This window comes from Lithobates pipiens, unplaced genomic scaffold, assembly GCF_037356315.1.
Source record: "Lithobates pipiens isolate NorthernLeopardFrog02 unplaced genomic scaffold, aLitPip1_a1.2 Scaffold_10, whole genome shotgun sequence".
NCBI classification, from domain to species: Eukaryota; Metazoa; Chordata; class Amphibia; order Anura; family Ranidae; genus Lithobates; species Lithobates pipiens.
The window spans coordinates 1,116,946-1,138,102 of record NW_027507686.1 but is presented as its reverse complement, the minus strand read 5'-3'; the positions used below and the strand labels follow the sequence as shown (position 1 = coordinate 1,138,102).

The 21,157-nt window shown below is 49.5% G+C and overlaps 1 protein-coding gene across 4 annotated transcripts; it reads right to left on the bottom strand.

Moving 5' to 3' along the window:
- Positions 1–1,175: 1,175 nt before the first annotated feature.
- On the bottom strand, positions 1,176–16,874 carry LOC143926685 (uncharacterized). 4 transcript variants are annotated; one of them, XM_077450695.1, is made up of 3 exons: positions 16,722–16,874; positions 2,815–3,466; positions 1,176–2,763 (listed from the first exon to the last, which is right to left on the bottom strand). In XM_077450695.1, exons 2-3 carry the CDS (start codon positions 3,455–3,457, stop codon positions 1,592–1,594), a joined length of 1,815 nt encoding a protein of 604 aa, XP_077306821.1. In that variant the 5' UTR covers positions 3,458–3,466; positions 16,722–16,874; the 3' UTR covers positions 1,176–1,591. The 4 variants fall into 4 exon arrangements, with proteins under 4 accessions (XP_077306821.1, XP_077306792.1, XP_077306801.1 ...); XM_077450666.1 differs by having other exon boundaries at positions 1,176–3,466; XM_077450675.1 differs by lacking the exon at positions 16,722–16,874 and adding an exon at positions 16,197–16,309 and having other exon boundaries at positions 1,176–3,466.
- Positions 16,875–21,157: the final 4,283 nt, after the last annotated feature.

The following is a 21,157-nucleotide window of genomic DNA, read 5'->3' as shown; positions in this document are numbered from 1 at the left end:
GCAACACAGAGCAGTAGGACATCAATATTCCCCCCCCCCCCTTCTTTAATAATGGTAGAGGTGTGCTAGAACCCCCGACAGATTTTTTTTTAATTGGTTTCAGATTGCATCTCACAGATTTTTCCAGTCTGAAGTTGTCACCCGTTACCATTTTAGGCCGGGGGGGGGAGGGGGGGTCACACTATTGTGAATTGGATGAGGGTTTCCCCTCATGTCAGGAGATTGTGACGGCCTCTCTATGGAACCGATTCTCACGTCTCTGGGGGGGGGGGGGGGGGCTCTGGAGCCGATTGCACACAAGAGACGTGGATCCTTGGCTCTGTTTCAGGTCCAAATTCAGGCAAGAATGCAGACCTGAAATAGAGAACCCGGACCCCCCGCTGCCAGCCACATTCATATTGGGTACAAATTAAAGGCCAACTTCAGCCGACACCTGGAGTCACCTCCGTGTAACGAGAGTCTCCAATTCTGTAACTGACCCTTCAGCTGGACAGTTCGACCTGTTAAAAAGGAAGTGTAAAAATAATGATCTGCTGGCAGGATCAACAAGTAATAAAACCCTCAAAGAGCACGGCTGTGTCAATACGAGAGACAGACTGCATCAAATGTGTGACTTTACTCATTAATTCCACTACAAGTAGAACTACTAGAGGCAAAACTCTGAATTTTGGATGGAGTAAGGGAGGGTAATAACCCGTCATTATATTCCCCTCCCCCCCCCGTGTCCCATTGGGGAGATTTTCCTTCACTTCCTGTCCCATAGCCAAACAGGACATCCCTGCAAATTAAAAGAATCTCTTGGGATTCCCCAGAACTAAATGTCACAGTTATTACTTTTCTGAGGACAACCCAAATTTGGAATTTTCTTTTACTTTCAGTGATAAAATGGTAACCAGGACAAAGCGAGAGGAAGAATCTCCCTAATGGGGTACAGACAGTGCTGGAGTGGAGAGGGATTAGACCCTCTGTCAGGTTTTTTTTTTTGCTAACAGTTTTGCCTTTAGGTATATTTTTAAAGCTACTGAGATGGTGATCACCATTGTAACACGAGGCCAATTCATACACAACCCTCGCACTTCAGAGAATGGAAGACGGCTTCAGCTCCTCCTTACTTACCCCTGAAAGCCGCACTTTTTCAATGCGTCGGCCTCAAAACAACAATTCATGACGCAACATAAACTTAAATATGATATTTTTATTCGTGGAAAACATTGTGGTTCATGCGTTTAAGACAAATTGAACATCGGGTTAAGCTCACAACAATTTGTTTCGTAGGCGTTGGTCACTTTTCTCACATTTGGCGTTTTGGAACATTAAGATGTCCAATGAAAAGATAGAAAACATGGAGATCTATAAATAACTTCTGGGGAACTTGCATAAGTTAAATATTAAATTTGGCAGATTCCGATCGGGTCAGTCATTAATAAAAGATTTGGGTTGGCGGGGGGGGGGGGGGGTGAGTTTTTTTGAATTTTACTTCCAAACTTTTTAAAACGTTCATGATGAATTTGGTCACAGGCAATGTAGACAGTTCAGATTGCGGACATTTTGAATTATTTCTCCATTGGAACCAGGAAAAGTTTCCATGCGTTTATTCGTTGCATACTTGAATTTCATGACTTTCGCTCTGCCCGTTAATGTCATGAAGATCGTTCTCACATTTGTCCTCTAGATGAACCTTGATTTCTTCTTTGATGGGTAAACCATTTCCGACGCCATATTTCTCCAGGATCTCGGGGGCAGGAGGCTCCTTTTCATTCTTCGTTTCTTCAGCTTTGTCTTCAGAGTTGCGGTGCGGAGACGCATCGTGCGTTTCTTCAGTATCTGGTGCAGCGGTAGAATCATTTTCATTCTTTAAGGTCACCAAACCATCTATTGGAGCTTTGCAATCTTCATTCACCACCTGACTTTCCTGCGGTGCGGCCGGCTTATCTAAGCCAACTTCCTCCTCCGCCGCCTCTTTTTGTTCTTCGTTATCTTCTACCTTCTGCTCGGTGGAGATAGGAGGCACATCTGTGTGGTCATCTTCTGCCAAGTTCTCTGAAGGTCCATTTTGAAGTACAGGAGCCTCAGAAGCAGCAGGTTTCTCCGAGTCGTCGTCAGGTGGCCGATTTATAGAAGAAGCTTCAGTAGCAAGTGGAATTGTGGCTTCCTCTGCACTCCGATCAGTGCACCCCAAGGATTCCTGGTTCTCCGTAGGTTCTGAAGCATTAGCAGTATTATCAGGCACTTCAGTTGATTTTGGTGGCAATGGTTCAGAAGTGAATTCTTGCTCTTGCTGAGTTTCACTTATTTCTTCAGATGCAGGACAAGGCACCGGTTCTGGTTCGTCATTCTGCTCAGAAACAGCCATCTCAATCAATATTTCTGGCACTGCTGCTGGTACTGCGAATGCAACTGGTTCTGAGACCACTGAAATTTCTGGTTCCGGGGTTAGTTCAGGCTCTTTTGTTGAAGGCTCCACTGGTTCAGGTAATGCGGAATGCGTTGGCTCTGTAGTGGGATCAGAGATAGGCAATGCAGAATCAACCCTTTCTGGTACAGCAGTTTCCTGGGGTTCTACTACTACTTCTGATACCTGGATGGGTTCGACTACCTCTGGCTCTACTACCTCCGTCTTAGAGACTGGCTCTGATTCTACAGTTTCGGGAACTGGTTCTGCCACAGGCTCTATGGACACACTTTTGGGGGTTGATGGTTCCAATTTCTCAGGCACTTTTTCCAGTTTTTCTGGCTCTACAACAGGCTCGTTAGCCTGTGCAGGCATTTTTTCCAGTTTTTCTGGCTCTACAACAGGCTCGTTAGCCTGTGCAGGCACTTTTTCGGAGACGTGGTCTTCTGACCCCACAGGGGCAGGTGGTTTCTCAGTCTGTTCTGCCTCCACCTTTGTCACTGGTTCTGATACCTGCTTGACCCAGACTTCATCTGGTACTGGAGCCACCTGCTTGGTCTCTGATGAAGGTTCAGACGGCAAACCTTCCTTTTCTTTCACGGGTTTGGATTCCTGAGTTGGTTCATCTGCAGCAGATGATGGAGTTTCCTTCACCTCACATTCGCTTTTAGTTTTGTCCTCCGATGCGGTTTTTAGTTCCTTTTCACATGCTTGTTCTGGGGCAGCCGGTTTAGCCTCATCCTGTTCTTTAGTTCCTTGCAGTTGGTCCTTTTCTTCTCCCTTCTCTTGTTCTGTACTCGGTTTGATCTCTGGCTTTTGGTCTTGGTTGGATTGGTCTTTGGTTGTCTCACCCGTTGTAACCTCCGCCTCCTTCGATTCCTCACCGATACCGTTGTTCTGAGCTTGGTCGGTGGGAGATTTTTCTCCCTTTGGTTCTGCTGCATCTTTTTGTCCATCTTGATTCTCCGTTTCCTTTTGTTCTACTTCAGTCGTCTCCGTCGACTCTCCATCTTTACCGGCACCAAGGCAGTATCCCTTCTTCTTCTTACTTAGCTTTGCTCCCATTGTGATTTACTGCAGGAAAGAGAGAAGGGAGTGTAAAGGACGGTATTTTTAACCTCACATAAAATTAACCTTTTCTTATACAAGGTACAAAATAAAAATAAATAAATCCCATTACTATAGATGGCTGCCACTAAGAGCCGTCTTGGCATATTCTTGCCGATGGGCCGGTGTGCCAAATGCAACCCTCAAGGTAAGGTAGAGGACGAGGCCGCCAGTCCCATAACTGGAAACCCGAGACCCGCCCCCCTCCTTCAGCGTTACTTTCTTTAATGAGCTATAAATTTTGACAGATGGCCAGATTTCCTCTTCCTGCAAGACAAGAAGCTGTTGCATTGGGACTTCTTGGCTTCAAAGAGGCAGCATTTGGCACACGCCCAACCAAACCTTTCCCGATATTTATCAAGCTCCTTTTACTTGGCACATGCCGGAGAATACACAAAAATACAATAGAGAGACTTCTGCATTCTACTCCAGCCTTGCTGTGTCATCCATCAACCTACCAGTACAATACCCATGAATGCGCAGGCAGGTGCAAGAATACAGGGAGGCCTGCCGCAATCAGAGAAGCAGCGAGACTTTCAAGCTTCAAAATTGAACATTTACTGGCCGAGGAAACTATAATTATGACAATCGCCCATTACGCTTAAATGCCAATTTAAAGAATAAAAAATAAAAAATAAAAATAAACCACAAATGCCAGAAATAGATGTTCATCAAGAAGCAATTATCTCAGTAGGAAACCTCGAGTTGTCTCCGCATACAATGTTATGCAAGGAAGGCCGCGGCGCTCTTTTCGGCTGGAGCGATTTTTCCCGGTAGACAATTAACATGAATTTTGGTTGATTGTTGCTGGGAAGAGGCCACTGAAAGTTCAGGTCTCTCCATGTGGTCAAACCAGGCCGTGCCGCTGACCATCAATGGTCCGCCTTGGTACAGCTGCTGATGTACAATATGGATCCTATTCATATACGACCTCTATGGACTGCACCAGTTTTCAGAAGACATCGCTATCATTTCCAGACATGAATTGTTCTACAGAGTACCTGAATGGGATTGGCATCAACCTCTCGCAGTTTGTGTGCAGCAGAGCTCAGAATGGGGGAGGCGAGAAGCAGCACAGAGCAAATCAGTTGTGCTGCAGAGCAAGGAACATTGTGATAGGAGTAAGGAAAAGCTCACCCGACTCATTATCCAATCACAGTGGAGGGACAAGACCTGGAAGTGTTAACAGCAGCAGAGAAAAATTGGGTTTTCTGATTAGCCAGACAGGGCTGTGCTGTGTGGCAGAGCTGTACAAATCTCAGTTGTGAATGGACAGAAATACAAATCTTTGGCAGGTAAAACCGCTGCCTTATACAATTTTGTATATTTCGCCTGCAGTTCAGCTTTAAAACCTGCGTCATCGCAGCGAAATCAGCAGGTTTGGCTTATTTTGCTCCTCCCCCCACTCAGTGACCTAGGCATACCTTTGCTCCTCTTCCACAATCCGAAGTGGTGGAAATATCCGGTCCTTCGGGAATTGGGGCTCCTGTGACTTATATATGACAGCACTGGTGCCTGGTCCAGCACAGTCACATGGGGATGGGTCTTCCGCCCATTTAGAGCTTACACAGCTTACTTCATTTCCCCAGTAACTGAACAGATCCACGGAGGAGGAGAGCCTGTGTGTTGTTGGGGGGGGGGGGGGGGCATTAAAGCAGATCTCTTGCTTTGCATGGGCAAAGCTCTGGTGTTCTCTAAAGGAAATCTGTACTGAGAAGTATAGAGGTCGGCATTGCAGACTTCACCTTTTATCATACTGATCCTGCAGCTTCGATACAAAGTCCCTGGCCTGGGACAAGTATGCAGATCAGGAGCTCCGGCTGATCTCAGGTCATGACCTCCAATACTGAACCAGAGGCAACTTCTGATTTTTAGCTCTGCAAAGAAATCATGAAAGAAATGACACCCCTATACCGCCAATCTCTGAATATTTCCCTATACTGGAGAACAGTGCTGGGCATTAAAGTGAACCCGTTTCTCTGCCCTGGGTCACCCTCAGTAGTGAATCAAAACGCGAGGATGGAAGTCTCAGATCTTTAGACACATAAGGAATGTCCACCCTCATTTCTAATCAGATTTCCCTAAAGCAACCGTCTCATACAAAGGTTTACAAGAAGTCTATCTGTATGGAGAGTGAACTCGTCTTTCATGGTGGTCCCCTGAGGCTCCCCTGCAGCTGTCACCGGTTCCTCCTGCTGGTCTTCACATTAATAATGGACCAGGTTATGGTGTGGGAGGTCAGCAGGAGAGACGCTGGAGGACCCAGGAGATCAAACACTCCTGGAAGTGACAGTTGACTTCTGAAGCCCATTTCTCAGCCATAGAACAGCATTCAGCAGGCAGGGTGTCCATAAGGGAAGTTCTTCATATACAGCAATCTAAGGCAAGAGGTAACGCCATTATCCGATCCTTCAGAATCCTGGTTACCGCTATTTGGGGTGTGCATTACCATCTACACGCCCTACAGAGGAACGTCCTGCTGCTTGAACTTCACCTTCCAGTTCCTCTTTTGTGTTCATTCCTCGTGGATGGGACAAGGCAATTTTGGGTGCGAATTGCCAATTGTGCCAATTTAGCCTTATGCACATATACAAGCGGACTTAAGACACCCGGGCAGCTACTATGTTTCCCGTTTAAGGATAATAACCCCCCCCCCCCCCACTCACCTTTGGGCAATTAGTAAAACGCATCTGGAAGGAATGTGCAGGATACCATGCACCTGCATGACACTTCACTTCTATTTAAACCAGCTTGCAGACATATCCATACTCTAAATGAGTGATATGTACCTTGATCTTCGAGTATACATCTCATTAGATTATTGTATCAATATATCATCGAGTCTTTTCACCCCTGATGAACGTTCTGAGATACCAGCAACTGGAAACGCGTCGGGTGTGGGTGATATAGGAAGAGTATTTTAATTATTCATCAATTATTTTTTTTGTTTCGTTTACGCGATTGTCTGTCAATACGCCTTGGGGACATGTTCTAGTTTAGATGCCCCTCTGGTGCTACTATGCAAGTTTTGTAACCATTAATAACATTTTGTATACTTCTTTGAACTTCTGTCTGGTGTTGGTGGTCATTTAAAATCCCACCCCATTTAGGGGGAATTTTTCTTTGTAAAGCCTAATAGGGATGGGACCCCCTCACCTAAATTTGACCCATTGGTAGATCCTTTCCTTGTCTATTACCATTCATGGTCAGGTGCAACCCCAACAGACATTTACATTGCGCGCCTCACTGCAGTGCACAGAAGGAAACGCTCCGCACGCTGCGCCTTGAGAATCCCCCAGGAGTCATTTTTCACATGTGGACAACCCATTCAATATTGGCAGACAACGCTACTCAACGTATGGGAACGTCAGCTCATTGCGGTGCGAATGGATTGTTACTGCAGATGGGCCAAGCAAAGAGCAAGTTCCATGAGGATTATAGGCTTCCAATGGGGCGTTCCTTGTGAAGGCGGCAACAGGATCTGCATGGAGATCGCCAGCGATTCTTTTGCATGCCTCGGAGTAGATCTCTCACCCACCGGTGCCAAGACTATGGAAGTCTTTACCATTCTTACACACAAGTCACTCTCCAGAGCCGCATGTACTGTGAAGAAATTCATTCTCAGAGACCCCAAGGCCCCGTTCACACCCGAGCAATTTCCTGCTTGTAGTGCTAATAGCCTCAAACAAAAATCACATTCATTTCAATGGCCATGTACTCCAAGTACATGAGCCTCTTATAGGCAGATTAGTCCAAGACTTCAATGGGAACACCAGAAAAATACACAACATGAGTGCTTTATACGCGTTTGGTCGCCTGTGTTCTGGCCGAACAGCAGTTCTCCGCCCTGAAGCTCCTCCCCCAAAGTGCTTTATATGGGCTAAAAACTAGGGGTTGCACCGATACCGGAGTTGTGTATACCATCTGTGTACAGAGCGCCACCAGGTGGTCATAACGTATTTTACAAAAAATGACAAGGGCTGCAGATTGGAAAGGAATGCAATACTACTAATTTTCAATTACAATCTGACTTGTGTCACGTGTGTGCGCACGTACACACACTTATTTGCCATTTTTTCCCCATGAAAGTGGAGTTACCCTTTAAGTTTGTCTAATGTGCACTTATATTAGAAGACAAGAGTTATCTATAACAGGACGGAATTGGAAAAGATTCAATATTTTGGCATCTGTTGTGAACTTTGGGAATTCCTGCACAATGCCTATAGCTACAGGAGGTGAATTACAGGATCTGTACAACCTCAATGGTTTTACCCCTTAAAGTGAACCTGTGCGCAGACCATGAATGCCACATTAGACCATCAATAGTCGTGACGTAGTGCACTAGGACCTCATCTTCTACCAACGCCACCAACTACCCATCTCAGATTCATGGAAGGCAGCCGGGACTGAACTGCATTACCAAGGAAACCCGGCTTCACAGAACAAATGACTACCCTCACTCTTCTGCATCAGTGACCTTTAGGAATACAAAACAATCAATGTAATTAAAGACCCTGAAGTGTTCAATCCATAAAGATTATTGGCCAATTAAAAAGGATTTAAGTTGCTTCCAAGTAGTTTCTCCCCCCTTTCACTTCCAGCTCCTCTCCTGACCAGAGATCACTGCCGGGTGTTTCCATTCCTCCATGTGGATCATCCCTCCACTTCCAGTGGTTTCCGGGACGGAATGCCGCTGTGACCACACAAAGGCACAGCTGTCCATGGAAGGGTGACTCCATCGATGAATGGCATCTAAAGGACTTTTGAAAACCCCCAAAAACTTGGATGGTTTCCAGCTGCTAAATATCAACTAAACTGACATTTGTGTAAATTACTTCCAATATGGTTGCCAGGCGAGATCTCCATTCAGTCCGCGCCGAACAGTCTACCTGTAACAGTGACATAATCCGGTGATCTCACCAGGAAGAGTCCACATCCAATTGGAGCCAGGTAAAATAGCCAATCCATTCTTCTACACTGATAACAGAAGTTTCTACAGATCAGCCCCGGATGTGATCAGCAGTGACGTCCTACCTCTCAATGTTCTACCACGATGGCCGACTGCAAGTGTTCCTCCTACAGAAGCTTGCCCCAGCGAATTACCACCACGCTTCCTGCTCCACACTAATGAAATCTGAATGGTTGTCAAACACTAAAGCCAAGACTTCTGAACGTCACACGGACTGCATGTGATCCCACCAAACACCGACCTTAGAGAAAGAAGTCCGCTCACGGCCTTGTGCTCATTAATGACCCTTCTAAAGTGTGAACCCTTCCAAGTACAACTAATGAACACGTTGCTTCTCAGCCACATGATCACATCTCACTTTTCAACAAATATTTGGCAAAAACCAACAAAAATTAAAAAAAAAAAAAATAAAAAATAAAAAAAAAAAATCTGGTCCCCCCCTTAATGTTCCTTTGTTTCTTGTAAGGAAAGTTACGCCATTTCTTCTGTCAGACGTGAGAACGATACCAGAAGAGAGTTCGCTGAGCCCCGACCACAAATAAAGGCATTAGAAGCGAAGAGAAATGAGGCTGAACACCGAGGATCTCTCCACAACCTCAAATTCTATTTGTCCGGCTCTCATGTTCATCCCCCGGCTTCAAGTGAGTCACCAACTCAAAAATCAGTGGGGAGATCCGGTGCTTCAACATCCACCCCAACTCCTCTGCATGCTCTTCCTGGGGCAAGGCCTCAGCCGGGCAGCACCGAGGCTCAGTTGTTGGCACATCCACCTGGCAGCACTGGGTTCAAATTCTGGCCGGGGCACCGGGTTCTGGTCTCCTCCAGGAGGTTGCAGCCGGCAATTCCTGTCCTCCCAACCATGGACACCGATCATCTTTTTAGCCCCCCCCCCTTATCTGGGGGGCATCACTCTAATCTACAGTGAGCTGTAGATCCAGTATTAGTCGGGGGTTCCCTGAGCCTGGAAAGTCATGTCAAGGTTCCTCCAAGTTGTAAACTGACAGCGCTATATAAATACCTGTAATAAGCAGCGAGGCCGGGCGGTTGGCTCTTTCCAGCATCATTGTAATCCGCATCTCCGTCTTCGCAGGAGTCCTGCATGTGCTCCGTGTAGATCACGTGTGATATGACGGAATGGGTTTCATGCAGCAATCGGAGGTCCATTACCAACAAATGCGCACCGGAACGTGCGCCGCCATTGCTGAAACGTCTATTAGAGGTGCAATTTCAGGAGGTATCCGAACCCAACCCACATCTTAGCGAGCCGCCGACTCCCAACAAACCCATTAGAACATTCATATCCGATATTGGTCAGATACTTGACAAGTATTACAGGCCGGATCAGGACACCCCCCCCCGCAGGAGTAGGGACCCGAGCAGGGAGTATGCAGCTTTTCCATCACCATCCTGCCAGGACCTAAAGAGGTGGGCAGTCTAAGCCCCCCCACCCCCCCCCCCCCCCCCCCCAAAAAAAAAAAAAACAACAACAAACAACACACCACACGTATTACATGAGGCCAGATAGGCAGAACCCGGCAACTTTTCCCGGAGCCACCAAAAGCTGCATACAGGAGTCACCTGGTCTCAGGAAGTCCGGGGGGGGGGGGGGGGGGGGCACATCTATGTAATAAACCAGCAGACCAACCAACCCCCATTACCGCCCTTCCAAATAATGGACAGGTTTTCGGTAGTCGGCTGCAAACAAACCAGAACAGAGAAAACCGTTGTCCATAGCAACCACATTTGAGGGAATCTGCACCAATATATGAAGGGATTTCGAGTAGGAAAGTCGGAGCAGATGACCCAAAAAGCGGAACTAAACCCACCAATTCCAAAGCCGCTCCTTCCACGGCACTCCGGTGACAACGGACAATTGCCAGCGTGCTGGTGTCAGCCAAGAGCCTTCAACTCCTCAATGGTTGGGGCCAAAGCTGGTCACATGTGCATCACCATGGCAACTGCAGAACCAAAGGCCAGCGTGACCTTCGCCCTCACCCGCAACCTTCTCTTCACACCAGAAACCCAACAGGAAGATTTCCGGCTCGTTCTATTGGCCGGCTCACATCTGGGGCGTGTGAAGATGAAGTTCAGGAGCTTCTTTGGGGCAGACGACACTTTTTGGACCCACAGACTTCAATGGGAACCCCGAGAAAAGTTCGCCGCGCCTTTCCAAGTCTAACAACCGGCTCCTCCTCCTCCTCGTTACTGGATTTCTGGATTTCTATTGGAAGAACCCATAGAGGGGGATTTACTAAATCAAGAGAAACCAATCAGCTTCCAGGATTTATTGTGAAAGCTTCACTGAAGAAGCTGAAGATTGAAGCCGATTGGCTGCCGTGCAGAGCTGCACCGGATTCTGTGCGCTCCGGTTTTCTTAAATCTCCCCCATAATGTCCGAAATGGAGAGAAAAGAAAAACAAACATACAAACTGCACCAAAACGACCGATGATCGACACCCAGAGCGAGCTCAGCCTTTGTAAACCTCAGCCATGAAATCTGAACAAAGCATATCCCTCTATAGCAGGGGGGAGGTCTCAAACTGGCAGCCCTCCAGCTATTGCAGAACTACAAGTCCCATCATGCCTCTGCCTGTGGGAGTCAGGCTTGTAACTGTCAGCCTTGCAATGCCTCATGGGACTTGTAGTTTTGCAACAGTTGGAGGGCCGCCAGTTTGAGAGCCCTGGTCTATAGTGTGTGCTTGTCTCAGTCCAGAGCACTGAGTGTCATTTCTGTCTGCTGCCTCCTTCCTCTGATATCAGCACCAGTCACTTCTGACACCAAGAGATAAAAGGTGACAGGGGAGGGAGCTCCAACACACAGACTGATTGACAGCCTCGGCTCTGTTCCTGTGTGGAGGGGGCGTGTCCTCCAATTAGCTCCGCAGAGTAACTTCAGCTCACCACCCCCTTTCTGACAGCTCAGACAAGCGTTATAAATTCAGTACTTTGAATAATGGATGTAGAGGAGAGGGGGCTGCTAATAAAAAGGTACAACTTATGTAGGAGGATTTGTCTCATCTCTGTGCATCACCTGAGGCCGGTCACTGCACTGAAGATGGGGGGGTTTAGTTGCTATGGGCAACAACGTTACAAATCTCTGTGCGATCCTCAGCCAGGCGATCCCGTCCCTCGGCCAGGCGATCCCACCGGCTCATCATTTGCTGGATTTTCTTTGTCATGTGAAAATCTCTCCCTGCCGGCCCGGCATCGCCCGTCACACCCGATGAGGGTCCTTCAATACGGGGCCACATCATAAAACAAACACCTAAAAATCAATCCCCCCCTCCCCCCTCTCGGCTCCCATTGACACTCATTGTCGGAGATCTCATGGGCTGAGCTGTACATTAACCCCTCGTGTGCCACAACCCCCAACCGTGGGGTCCGCCGCCCTCCATCTAGAACAATGGACACCCGATGGCACGTGTGCTGGAGGCAGCCATTGTTAACCCTTTCTCTGCCCCCGGGGGAGGGGTTGGGCTCCATTATGTACCGGCAGATGGAGAGATCGAAGTACCAGATGCAATTTGATTTAATTACAATTATTGTTATGTGGGCGAGTTAATAGCGAGATTGGTCGCGTTTCTCACGCAAGACTCACATCCGCTCCCCGATAGAAACAGAAATATCTTCATATAAATAACCGATCGCCTGACGGATCTCCAGCCCTTCCATTACCACCAACCACAGCGTGCCAAAGAGCTAACACTCTAATGTCTGCAATCCGACTCCCTTTGCACCCCAGATTCCGGGCCGATCGATAATATTTAGAGAAATCTCCTATCTGATCGTTTTATCGTCTGTTAGATACAAATCTTCTGAAAACTGCAAACCAGAAAAAAGCTGCATTTCTAATCCGGAATTCTGGTGCAGCCAACAGATCTGTGCGCTCACCAGTCTCGTGTATACGGAGGGGGGGGGGGGGGACGCTCACCAGTCTCGTGTATACGGAGGGGGGGGGGGACGCTCACCAGTCTCGTGTATACGGAGGGGGGGGGGGGACGCTCACCAGTCTCGTGTATACGGAGGGGGGGGGGGACGCTCACCAGTCTCGTGTATACGGAGGGGGGGGGGGGGGGACGCTCACCAGTCTCGTGTATACGGAGGGGGGGGGGGGGGGGGACGCTCACCAGTCTCGTGTATACGGAGGGGGGGGGGGGGGGGGGACGCTCACCAGTCTCGTGTATACGGAGGGGGGGGGGGGGGGGGACGCTCACCAGTCTCGTGTATACGGAGGGGGGGGGACGCTCACCAGTCTCGTGTATACGGAGGGGGGGGGACGCTCACCAGTCTCGTGTATACGGAGGGGGGGGACGCTCACCAGTCTCGTGTATACGGAGGGGGGGGGACGCTCACCAGTCTCGTGTATATGGAAGGGGGGGGGGGGACGCTCACCAGTCTCGAGTCTCGTGTATACGGAGGGGGGGACGCTCACCAGTCTCGTGTATACGGAGGGGGGGGACGCTCACCAGTCTCGTGTATACGGAGGGGGGGGACGCTCACCAGTCTCGTGTATACGGAGGGGGGGGACGCTCACCAGTCTCGTGTATACGGAGGGGGGGGGGGGGGACGCTCACCAGTCTCGTGTATACGGAGGGGGGGGGGGACGCTCACCAGTCTCGTGTATACGGAGGGGGGGGGGGACGCTCACCAGTCTCGTGTATACGGAGGGGGGGGGGACGCTCACCAGTCTCGTGTATACGGAGGGGGGGGGGGGACGCTCACCAGTCTCGTGTATACGGAGGGGGGGGGGGCGCTCACCAGTCTCGTGTATACGGAGGGGGGGGGGGGGACGCTCACCAGTCTCGTGTATACGGAGGGGGGGGGGGACGCTCACCAGCCTCGTGTATACGGAGGGGGGGGGGGGACGCTCACCAGTCTCGTGTATACGGAGGGGGGGGGGGACGCTCACCAGTCTCGTGTATACGGAGGGGGGGGGGGACGCTCACCAGTCTCGTGTATACGGAGGGGGGGGGGACGCTCACCAGTCTCGTGTATACGGAGGGGGGGGGGGGACGCTCACCAGTCTCGTGTATACGGAGGGGGGGGGGACGCTCACCAGTCTCGTGTATACGGAGGGGGGGGGGACGCTCACCAGTCTCGTGTATACGGAGGGGGGGGGGGACGCTCACCAGTCTCGTGTATACGGGGGGGGGGGACGCTCACCAGTCTCGTGTATACGGAGGGGGGGGGGGGGGACGCTCACCAGTCTCGTGTATACGGAGGGGGGGGGGGACGCTCACCAGTCTCGTGTATACGGAGGGGGGGGGGGGACGCTCACCAGTCTCGTGTATACGGAGGGGGGGGGGACGCTCACCAGTCTCGTGTATACGGAGGGGGGGGGGGACGCTCACCAGTCTCGTGTATACGGAGGGGGGGGGGGGACGCTCACCAGTCTCGTGTATACGGAGGGGGGGGGGACGCTCACCAGTCTCGTGTATACGGAGGGGGGGGGGGACGCTCACCAGTCTCGTGTATACGGAGGGGGGGGGGACGCTCACCAGTCTCGTGTATACGGAGGGGGGGGGGGACGCTCACCAGTCTCGTGTATACGGAGGGGGGGGGGACGCTCACCAGTCTCGTGTATACGGAGGGGGGGGGACGCTCACCAGTCTCGTGTATACGGAGGGGGGGGGACGCTCACCAGTCTCGTGTATACGGAGGGGGGGGGGACGCTCACCAGTCTCGTGTATACGGAGGGGGGGGACGCTCACCAGTCTCGTGTATACGGAGGGGGGGGGGACGCTCACCAGTCTCGTGTATACGGAGGGGGGGGGACGCTCACCAGTCTCGTGTATACGGAGGGGGGGGACGCTCACCAGTCTCGTGTATACGGAGGGGGGGGACGCTCACCAGTCTCGTGTATACGGAGGGGGGGCGCGCACCAGTCTCGTGTATACGGAGGGGGGGCGCGCACCAGTCTCGTGTATACGGAGGGGGGGCGCGCACCAGTCTTGTGTATACGGGGGGGGGGGGGGGGGGGGGGGACGCACCAGTCTCGTGTATACGGGGGGGGGGACGCGCATCAGTCTCGTGTATATGGGGGGGGGACGCGCATCAGTCTCGTGTATATGGGGGGGACGCGCATCAGTCTCGTGTATACGGGGGGGGGGGGACGCGCATCAGTCTCGTGTATATGGGGGGGGACGCGCATCAGTCTCGTGTATATGGGGGGGGACGCGCATCAGTCTCGTGTATATGGGGGGGGACGCGCATCAGTCTCGTGTATATGGGGGGGGACGCGCATCAGTCTCGTGTATATGGGGGGGGACGCGCATCAGTCTCGTGTATATGGGGGGGGACGCGCATCAGTCTCGTGTATATGGGGGGGGACGCGCATCAGTCTCGTGTATACGGGGGGGGGGGGACGCGCATCAGTCTCGTGTATACGGGGGGGGGACGCGCATCAGTCTCGTGTATACGGGGGGGGGGGGGACGCGCATCAGTCTCGTGTATACGGGGGGGGGGACGCGCATCAGTCTCGTGTATACGGGGGGGGGGACGCGCATCAGTCTCGTGTATACGGGGGGGGGGGGACGCGCATCAGTCTCGTGTATACGGGGGGGGGGGGGGGACGCGCATCAGTCTCGTGTATACGGGGGGGGGGGGGGGACGCGCATCAGTCTCGTGTATACGGGGGGGGGGGACGCGCATCAGTCTCGTGTATACGGGGGGGGGGGGGGGACGCGCATCAGTCTCGTGTATACGGGGGGGGGACGCGCATCAGTCTCGTGTATACGGGGGGGGGGGACGCGCATCAGTCTCGTGTATACGGGGGGGGGGGGACGCGCATCAGTCTCGTGTATACGGGGGGGGGCGGCATCTTATATTTGATTAGATACAATCCAGCAAATATTTGTGGGATGGGATTGTACAATTCGGAATATTCGATGGGACGGTCTATAGATCACTACAATCAGGGACACGTGTATGGGGCGGTCTCATACAATTCTTCAGTTACATAGTCTGGTTGGAAAAAATAAATAAAAAGGGGGAAGATCATTCAACCAATTATTTGTGTGATGGGATTGTAGGATTGCAGTCGGGATTCTGAATGATATTCGATTGGACAATCAGGGACACGGTGTATGGGGGTCTCATACAATCCTTCCAACATATCGGAAGATACCTGAGCAAGAATCGGGAGGATAGAAGAAGATTCATAATAATAATAATAAATAATAATAATCTAGGATACAATGAATTGCTACAATCAGAAATGTGGTGTATGGGGGGGTCTGACAATCGGCTCCATACAATCCTCATACTGCTGAACATCACTGAATACTGATTGATGGATCTGTACAATCTGATCTAAGGTCTATGTGTCAATCTCACAGTCTTTTGTAAATAATCCTTTAAATAATTGCAAAAAAAACGAATAATATAAACACAATTATTAAAAACAAAATCTATACATCATGAGATCCCACAAAACAAGCAGCAGAGCTTCGTACCCCAAAATAAACCGATCACAAGTCCATCGATGTGCCCAACCTGCTGCGGTGGGATTCGGGGAATAGGTAGAGCCGGGGGAGGGGTGTTGGCTTTTTATGGCTCCTCTACAGCTGATCCCAATTAGACAATAGAATGGGAATGAATGATGGGAATCAGCTGATTGCAGCTCAGAGGAGCCGAGAGAATACAATGTAACAACACGGAATATAGAGAGAGATATATATATATATACAGACAATGGAGGGCGGCGCACGTCCTTCACACACACATTACCTGATCTGGAGGATTCCCACCTTAGAACTTCCCTATACTTGTCAGGGATCGGCGTGATTGTAATCGATTGTTTGGGATCTCAGGGATCAGTGATTGTCATCGATTGTCAGGGAACGGCGCAATTGTCATCGATTGTTAGGGATCTCGGGGATCGGCACGATTGTCGTCGATTTTCAGGGATAAGCGCGATTGTCAGGGATCGGAGCAATTGTCATCGATTGTCAGGGATCGGAGCGATTGTCAGGGATCAGAGTGATTGTCGTTGATTGTCAGGGATCGGAGCGATTGTCAGGGATCTCAGGGATCGGAGCGATTGTCATCGATTGTCAGGGATCGTAGCGATTGTCGTTGATTGTCATCGATCGTGCTGTTGGTGGATTTGGCGCAGTGAGGTCCCCAGAACAAAGGAGCCCCTCCAGCAGCGCCTGCACTGGGCTCAGCACCCCCCACCAGGCACACGCATGCTGCAAGGGGCAGCCAGGCACACACACAGCAGACAATGCCAGGCGGGGTGGCAATGCATACCTTGCAGTCACAGCCAAGCTGGAGTGGGAGATGCAGCAGAACCAGCCGAGGTTGGAGTAAGATGGAGAGTGACAGATGCTTCCCTCTCAGAGGTACAATCTGGTGCTCCCATCCCCCTCCTCCTCCCCCTCCCCCCCCTACATCTGCTGTATAGAAGACCTCAAAGCATGACTCTTCCCTTCCTCTGTCTGCTCCATTTAAAGAGCCCGCAGCTTCCCGGGGGGCTTCGCCCATCTCACCCCCTTTATTCCACCGTTTATTAAAGACGCCGACACTTCACTATAAAACCGCTTTCCTCCACGCCACCCTCCCCCATTACTGGGACTTGGGGGTGATGGGGGACCGGCAACCAGAGGGTTAACATGACACAGCAAAACCTTAACCCCTCCGTGACCAGAAAACCCATCCCTGTGATGTCATCACCACAAGACCCATCCCTGTGATGTCATCACCAGAAGACCCATCCCTGTGATGTCATCACCAGAAAAACGTTCCCTGTGATGTCATCACCACAAGACCCATCCCTGTGATGTCATCACCAGAAAACTCATCCCTGTGATGTCATCACCAGAAAACCCATCCCTGTGATGTCATCACCACAAGACCCATCCCTGTGATGTCATCACCAGAAACCTGTTCCCTGTGATGTCATCACCAGAAAACAGATCCCTGTGATGTCATCACCAGAAAACAGATCCCTGTGATGTCATCACCTGCAAACGTTCCGTATCACCATCATTTTTGCACATTTCTCATCGTGTTTTATTTAAACCAGAAATCTCAAATATTGCAGTTCACCAATCCGTAGATGTGACGGCTGCATTTGTTTTCTCTTTTTTTCCTATGTTTTCATCTGGTGATCTGACCAGTAAGTCTGTTGTGTTTTTTAACAGAACAAGCTCTCCGGCAAATGCAGCAGTTAGAGGGATGAGACAAACCATTCATCACCGACAAAAAAAAAGGCTTCCCCCTGAGTGGGTGGGATTTTAAATGACCATCAACTCCGGACACAAATGGACACAATAATATACAATTTTTATTAATAAATTACACAATGTACATAATATTACCAGGAAGTGCAAATGGACTAAACAATGTCCTCCTGGTATAATAATAAATAAACAAACATATAATTAAAACAATGCTTGCCCTATATCACCCACACCCTGACAGGGGTGCTTACAATGACCAGCTTTTATTATGTAAAATCTTTATCCCAAAAAAGGAAGAAAACGGTAACTGATTATAAAGTGTGAGTTGGAGTTTGGCTTCAATTTGTTGATGTATCTAAATCTGCTAGTACCTCTAAAGGCCCGTACACACGGTCGGACTTTTTGACAACAAACATGCAAATTAGCTGTTTTGGAGCAACATCCGACTGTGTGTACGCTCCATCGGACAAACTTTTTCTGTTTTCATCGGACTTTTGTTGGCTGTGCGAACGGACAAACTTTCTGGCAACAAAAGTCCGATGGAGCAAAGTCCGACCGTGTGTATGCAAAAGCATCGGACTTTTGTACAAGGTACAAACACGCAATGCTCAGCACCAATGCAAACGATCGAACTACAATACAGAAGTTGACCAAAGGTGGCGCTGGAGTCATTGAACGTCCTCTTTTGAAGTGGCGTCAGTACGTTGTGATGTCACTACGTTCGTGTTTGTTGTCAAAAAGTCCGATCGTGTGTATGCAATACAAACTTGTGGACCACGCCCTTTGTACAAAAGTCCACGGAAAAGTTTGTACAAAGTCCGATCGTGTGTATGGGGCTTAACACTCCCCCCTCCCCCAGACTGACAATGCAAAGATGCCCACTGTGCTCCTTCCTCCAGAGTGGGGGAAGCTCTAATACAGGGAGTGTGTTACTGGGCAGATCTCCAGGTGAAAACACAGAGAGGAAAAAAGAAAAGGAGTGCAGCCGCCACATCGAATGATTGTCACTGCAGACAGAAATGAACGTCAATTTGACGGCACTAAGCATGTGAATAGAACGAAGGTATGACGAGGACTATGAGCGAAGTTCTACCAGTCCACTGAAGATAAGATATTGTGAAGAACCAATAAGGACGGCCGAGTAGAGGAAGAACCAATCATGTGTGTCGCTTTCTGTAGCAGAGCGGAGGAGGGGAAGGAATTGGGATTTTCGGGGTAAAATGCTTGTTTTTTCCTTTTCTTCTCATCCTTCGTCCTGCAGATACTTCCAAAACAAACGAGATACAAGGACTATCAAAACAACGAGATACAAGGACTATCAAAACAAACGAGATACAAGGACTATCAAAACAACGAGATACAAGGACTATCAAAACAAACGAGATACAAGGACTATCAAAACAAACGAGATACAAGGACTATCAAAACAAACGAGATACAAGGACTATCAAAACAACGAGATACAAGGACTATCAAAACAAACGAGATACAAGGACTATCAAAACAAACGAGATACAAGGACTATCAAAACAAACGAGATACAAGGACTATCAAAACAACGAGATACAAGGACTATCAAAACAACGAGATACAAGGACTATCAAAACAACGAGATACAAGGACTATCAAAACAACGAGATACAAGGACTATCAAAACAACGAGATACAAGGACTATCAAAACAACGAGATACAAGGACTATCAAAACAACGAGATACAAGGACTATCAAAACAACGAGATACAAGGACTATCAAAACAACGAGATACAAGGACTATCAAAACAACGAGATACAAGGACTATCAAAACAAACGAGATACAAGGACTATCAAAACAAACGAGATACAAGGACTATCAAAACAAACGAGATACAAGGACTATCAAAACAACGAACCCCAACAAAGGAAATACAAGGCCTACAAGCCAAATCTTATAAAAAGCATCACAAAATATTTATAGTATGATAAAAAACAGCACATATATACATATCACACAACATACAAAACACCCAAAAACTGCACATAAAAGAACCAAAACCATCTGGTGCTCCTTGAACCCGGGTTCTTGGTGGCTCGCCTGTGGTGGAGCGCGGCGAGTTTCGTCGTTTTGACGCAGTACGCGTTTCGCAGGAGATAACCCGCTTCTTCAGGAGAAGTTTCAGCAAGAAGACTCAGGGGTAATAACATCAAAATAGAAAGACAATGAATGGTCCTCCTACACGCGGTCACCGTCACCCAGATAATGCCACCGGACGGTCCTCCTCCTTTCCCATGATAGTCGTTAGTTCCGGAGTATCCAGTCATGTGGGGAACACCGAGAGATATACAAGGTGCTACATCAGGAAGGTACAGAGGTTCCCATCATGGCGGTCCTCAGATCAATCGATCGATCTCACTCCACGCTGAGGACCGCCATGATGGGAACCTCTGTACCTTCCTGATGTAGCACCTTGTATATCTCTCGGTGTTCCCCACATGACTGGATACTCCGGAACTAACGACCATCATGGGAAAGGAGGAGGACCGTCCGGTGGCATTATCTGGGTGACGGTGACCGCGTGTAGGAGGACCATTCATTGTCTTTCTATTTTGATGTTATTACCCCTGAGTCTTCTTGCTGAAACTTCTCCTGAAGAAGCGGGTTATCTCCTGCGAAACGCGTACTGCGTCAAAATGACGAAACTCGCCGCGCTCCACCACAGGGGAGCCACCAAGAACCCGGGTTCAAGGAGCACCAGATGGTTTTGGTTCTTTTATGTGCAGTTTTTATCATACATGAAATATTTTTTGATATTTACTATAAGAATTGGGTTTGGTTATAGTCCTTGTATTTCTATTTTGTGCCATATTTTTGCTCCATAAGACAGGAAAACAAGAAAAAAAATATTCTGAACCAAATTCTGTACTAAAATATTTTCCAGTGCCAATAAAATGCAGCCTGACCATTTCCGCCATCGTCTTCTGTCCCAGCCGGGAAATCGCAGGGGCTCGGGACTTCCGTCCTCCGCTCTCCTGCCTCTCTTCTGGTACTAACATGGCGGAGGCAGGGGGCGGTGCCAGCAGCGGCGGGGGGGGGGGGGCGGTGCCTGGTGTATATTCGCTCCATAAGACACAGAGACATTTCCCCCCTTATTATTGGGTGGAAAAAAGTTTTCTTATGGTCCGAAAAAAACAGTATATACCACAGCTCCCAACTATCCCTGATTTGGAGGGAGTGTCCCTGATTTGGAGGGAGTGTCCTGATTTGGAGGGATTGTTCCTGATTTGGAGGGAGTTTCTCTGATTTGAAGGGTGTGTCCCTGATTTGGAGAAAGTGTCCCTGATTTGGAGGGCATGTCCCTGATTTGGAGGGAGTGTCCCCGATTTGGAGGGTGTGTCCCTGATTTGGAGGGCGTGTCCCCGATTTGGAAGGAGGGTCCCCGATTGGGAGGGAATGTCCCTGATTTGGAGTAATGTCCCTGATTTGGAGGGAGTGTCCCTGATTTGGAGGGATTTTCCCTGATTTGG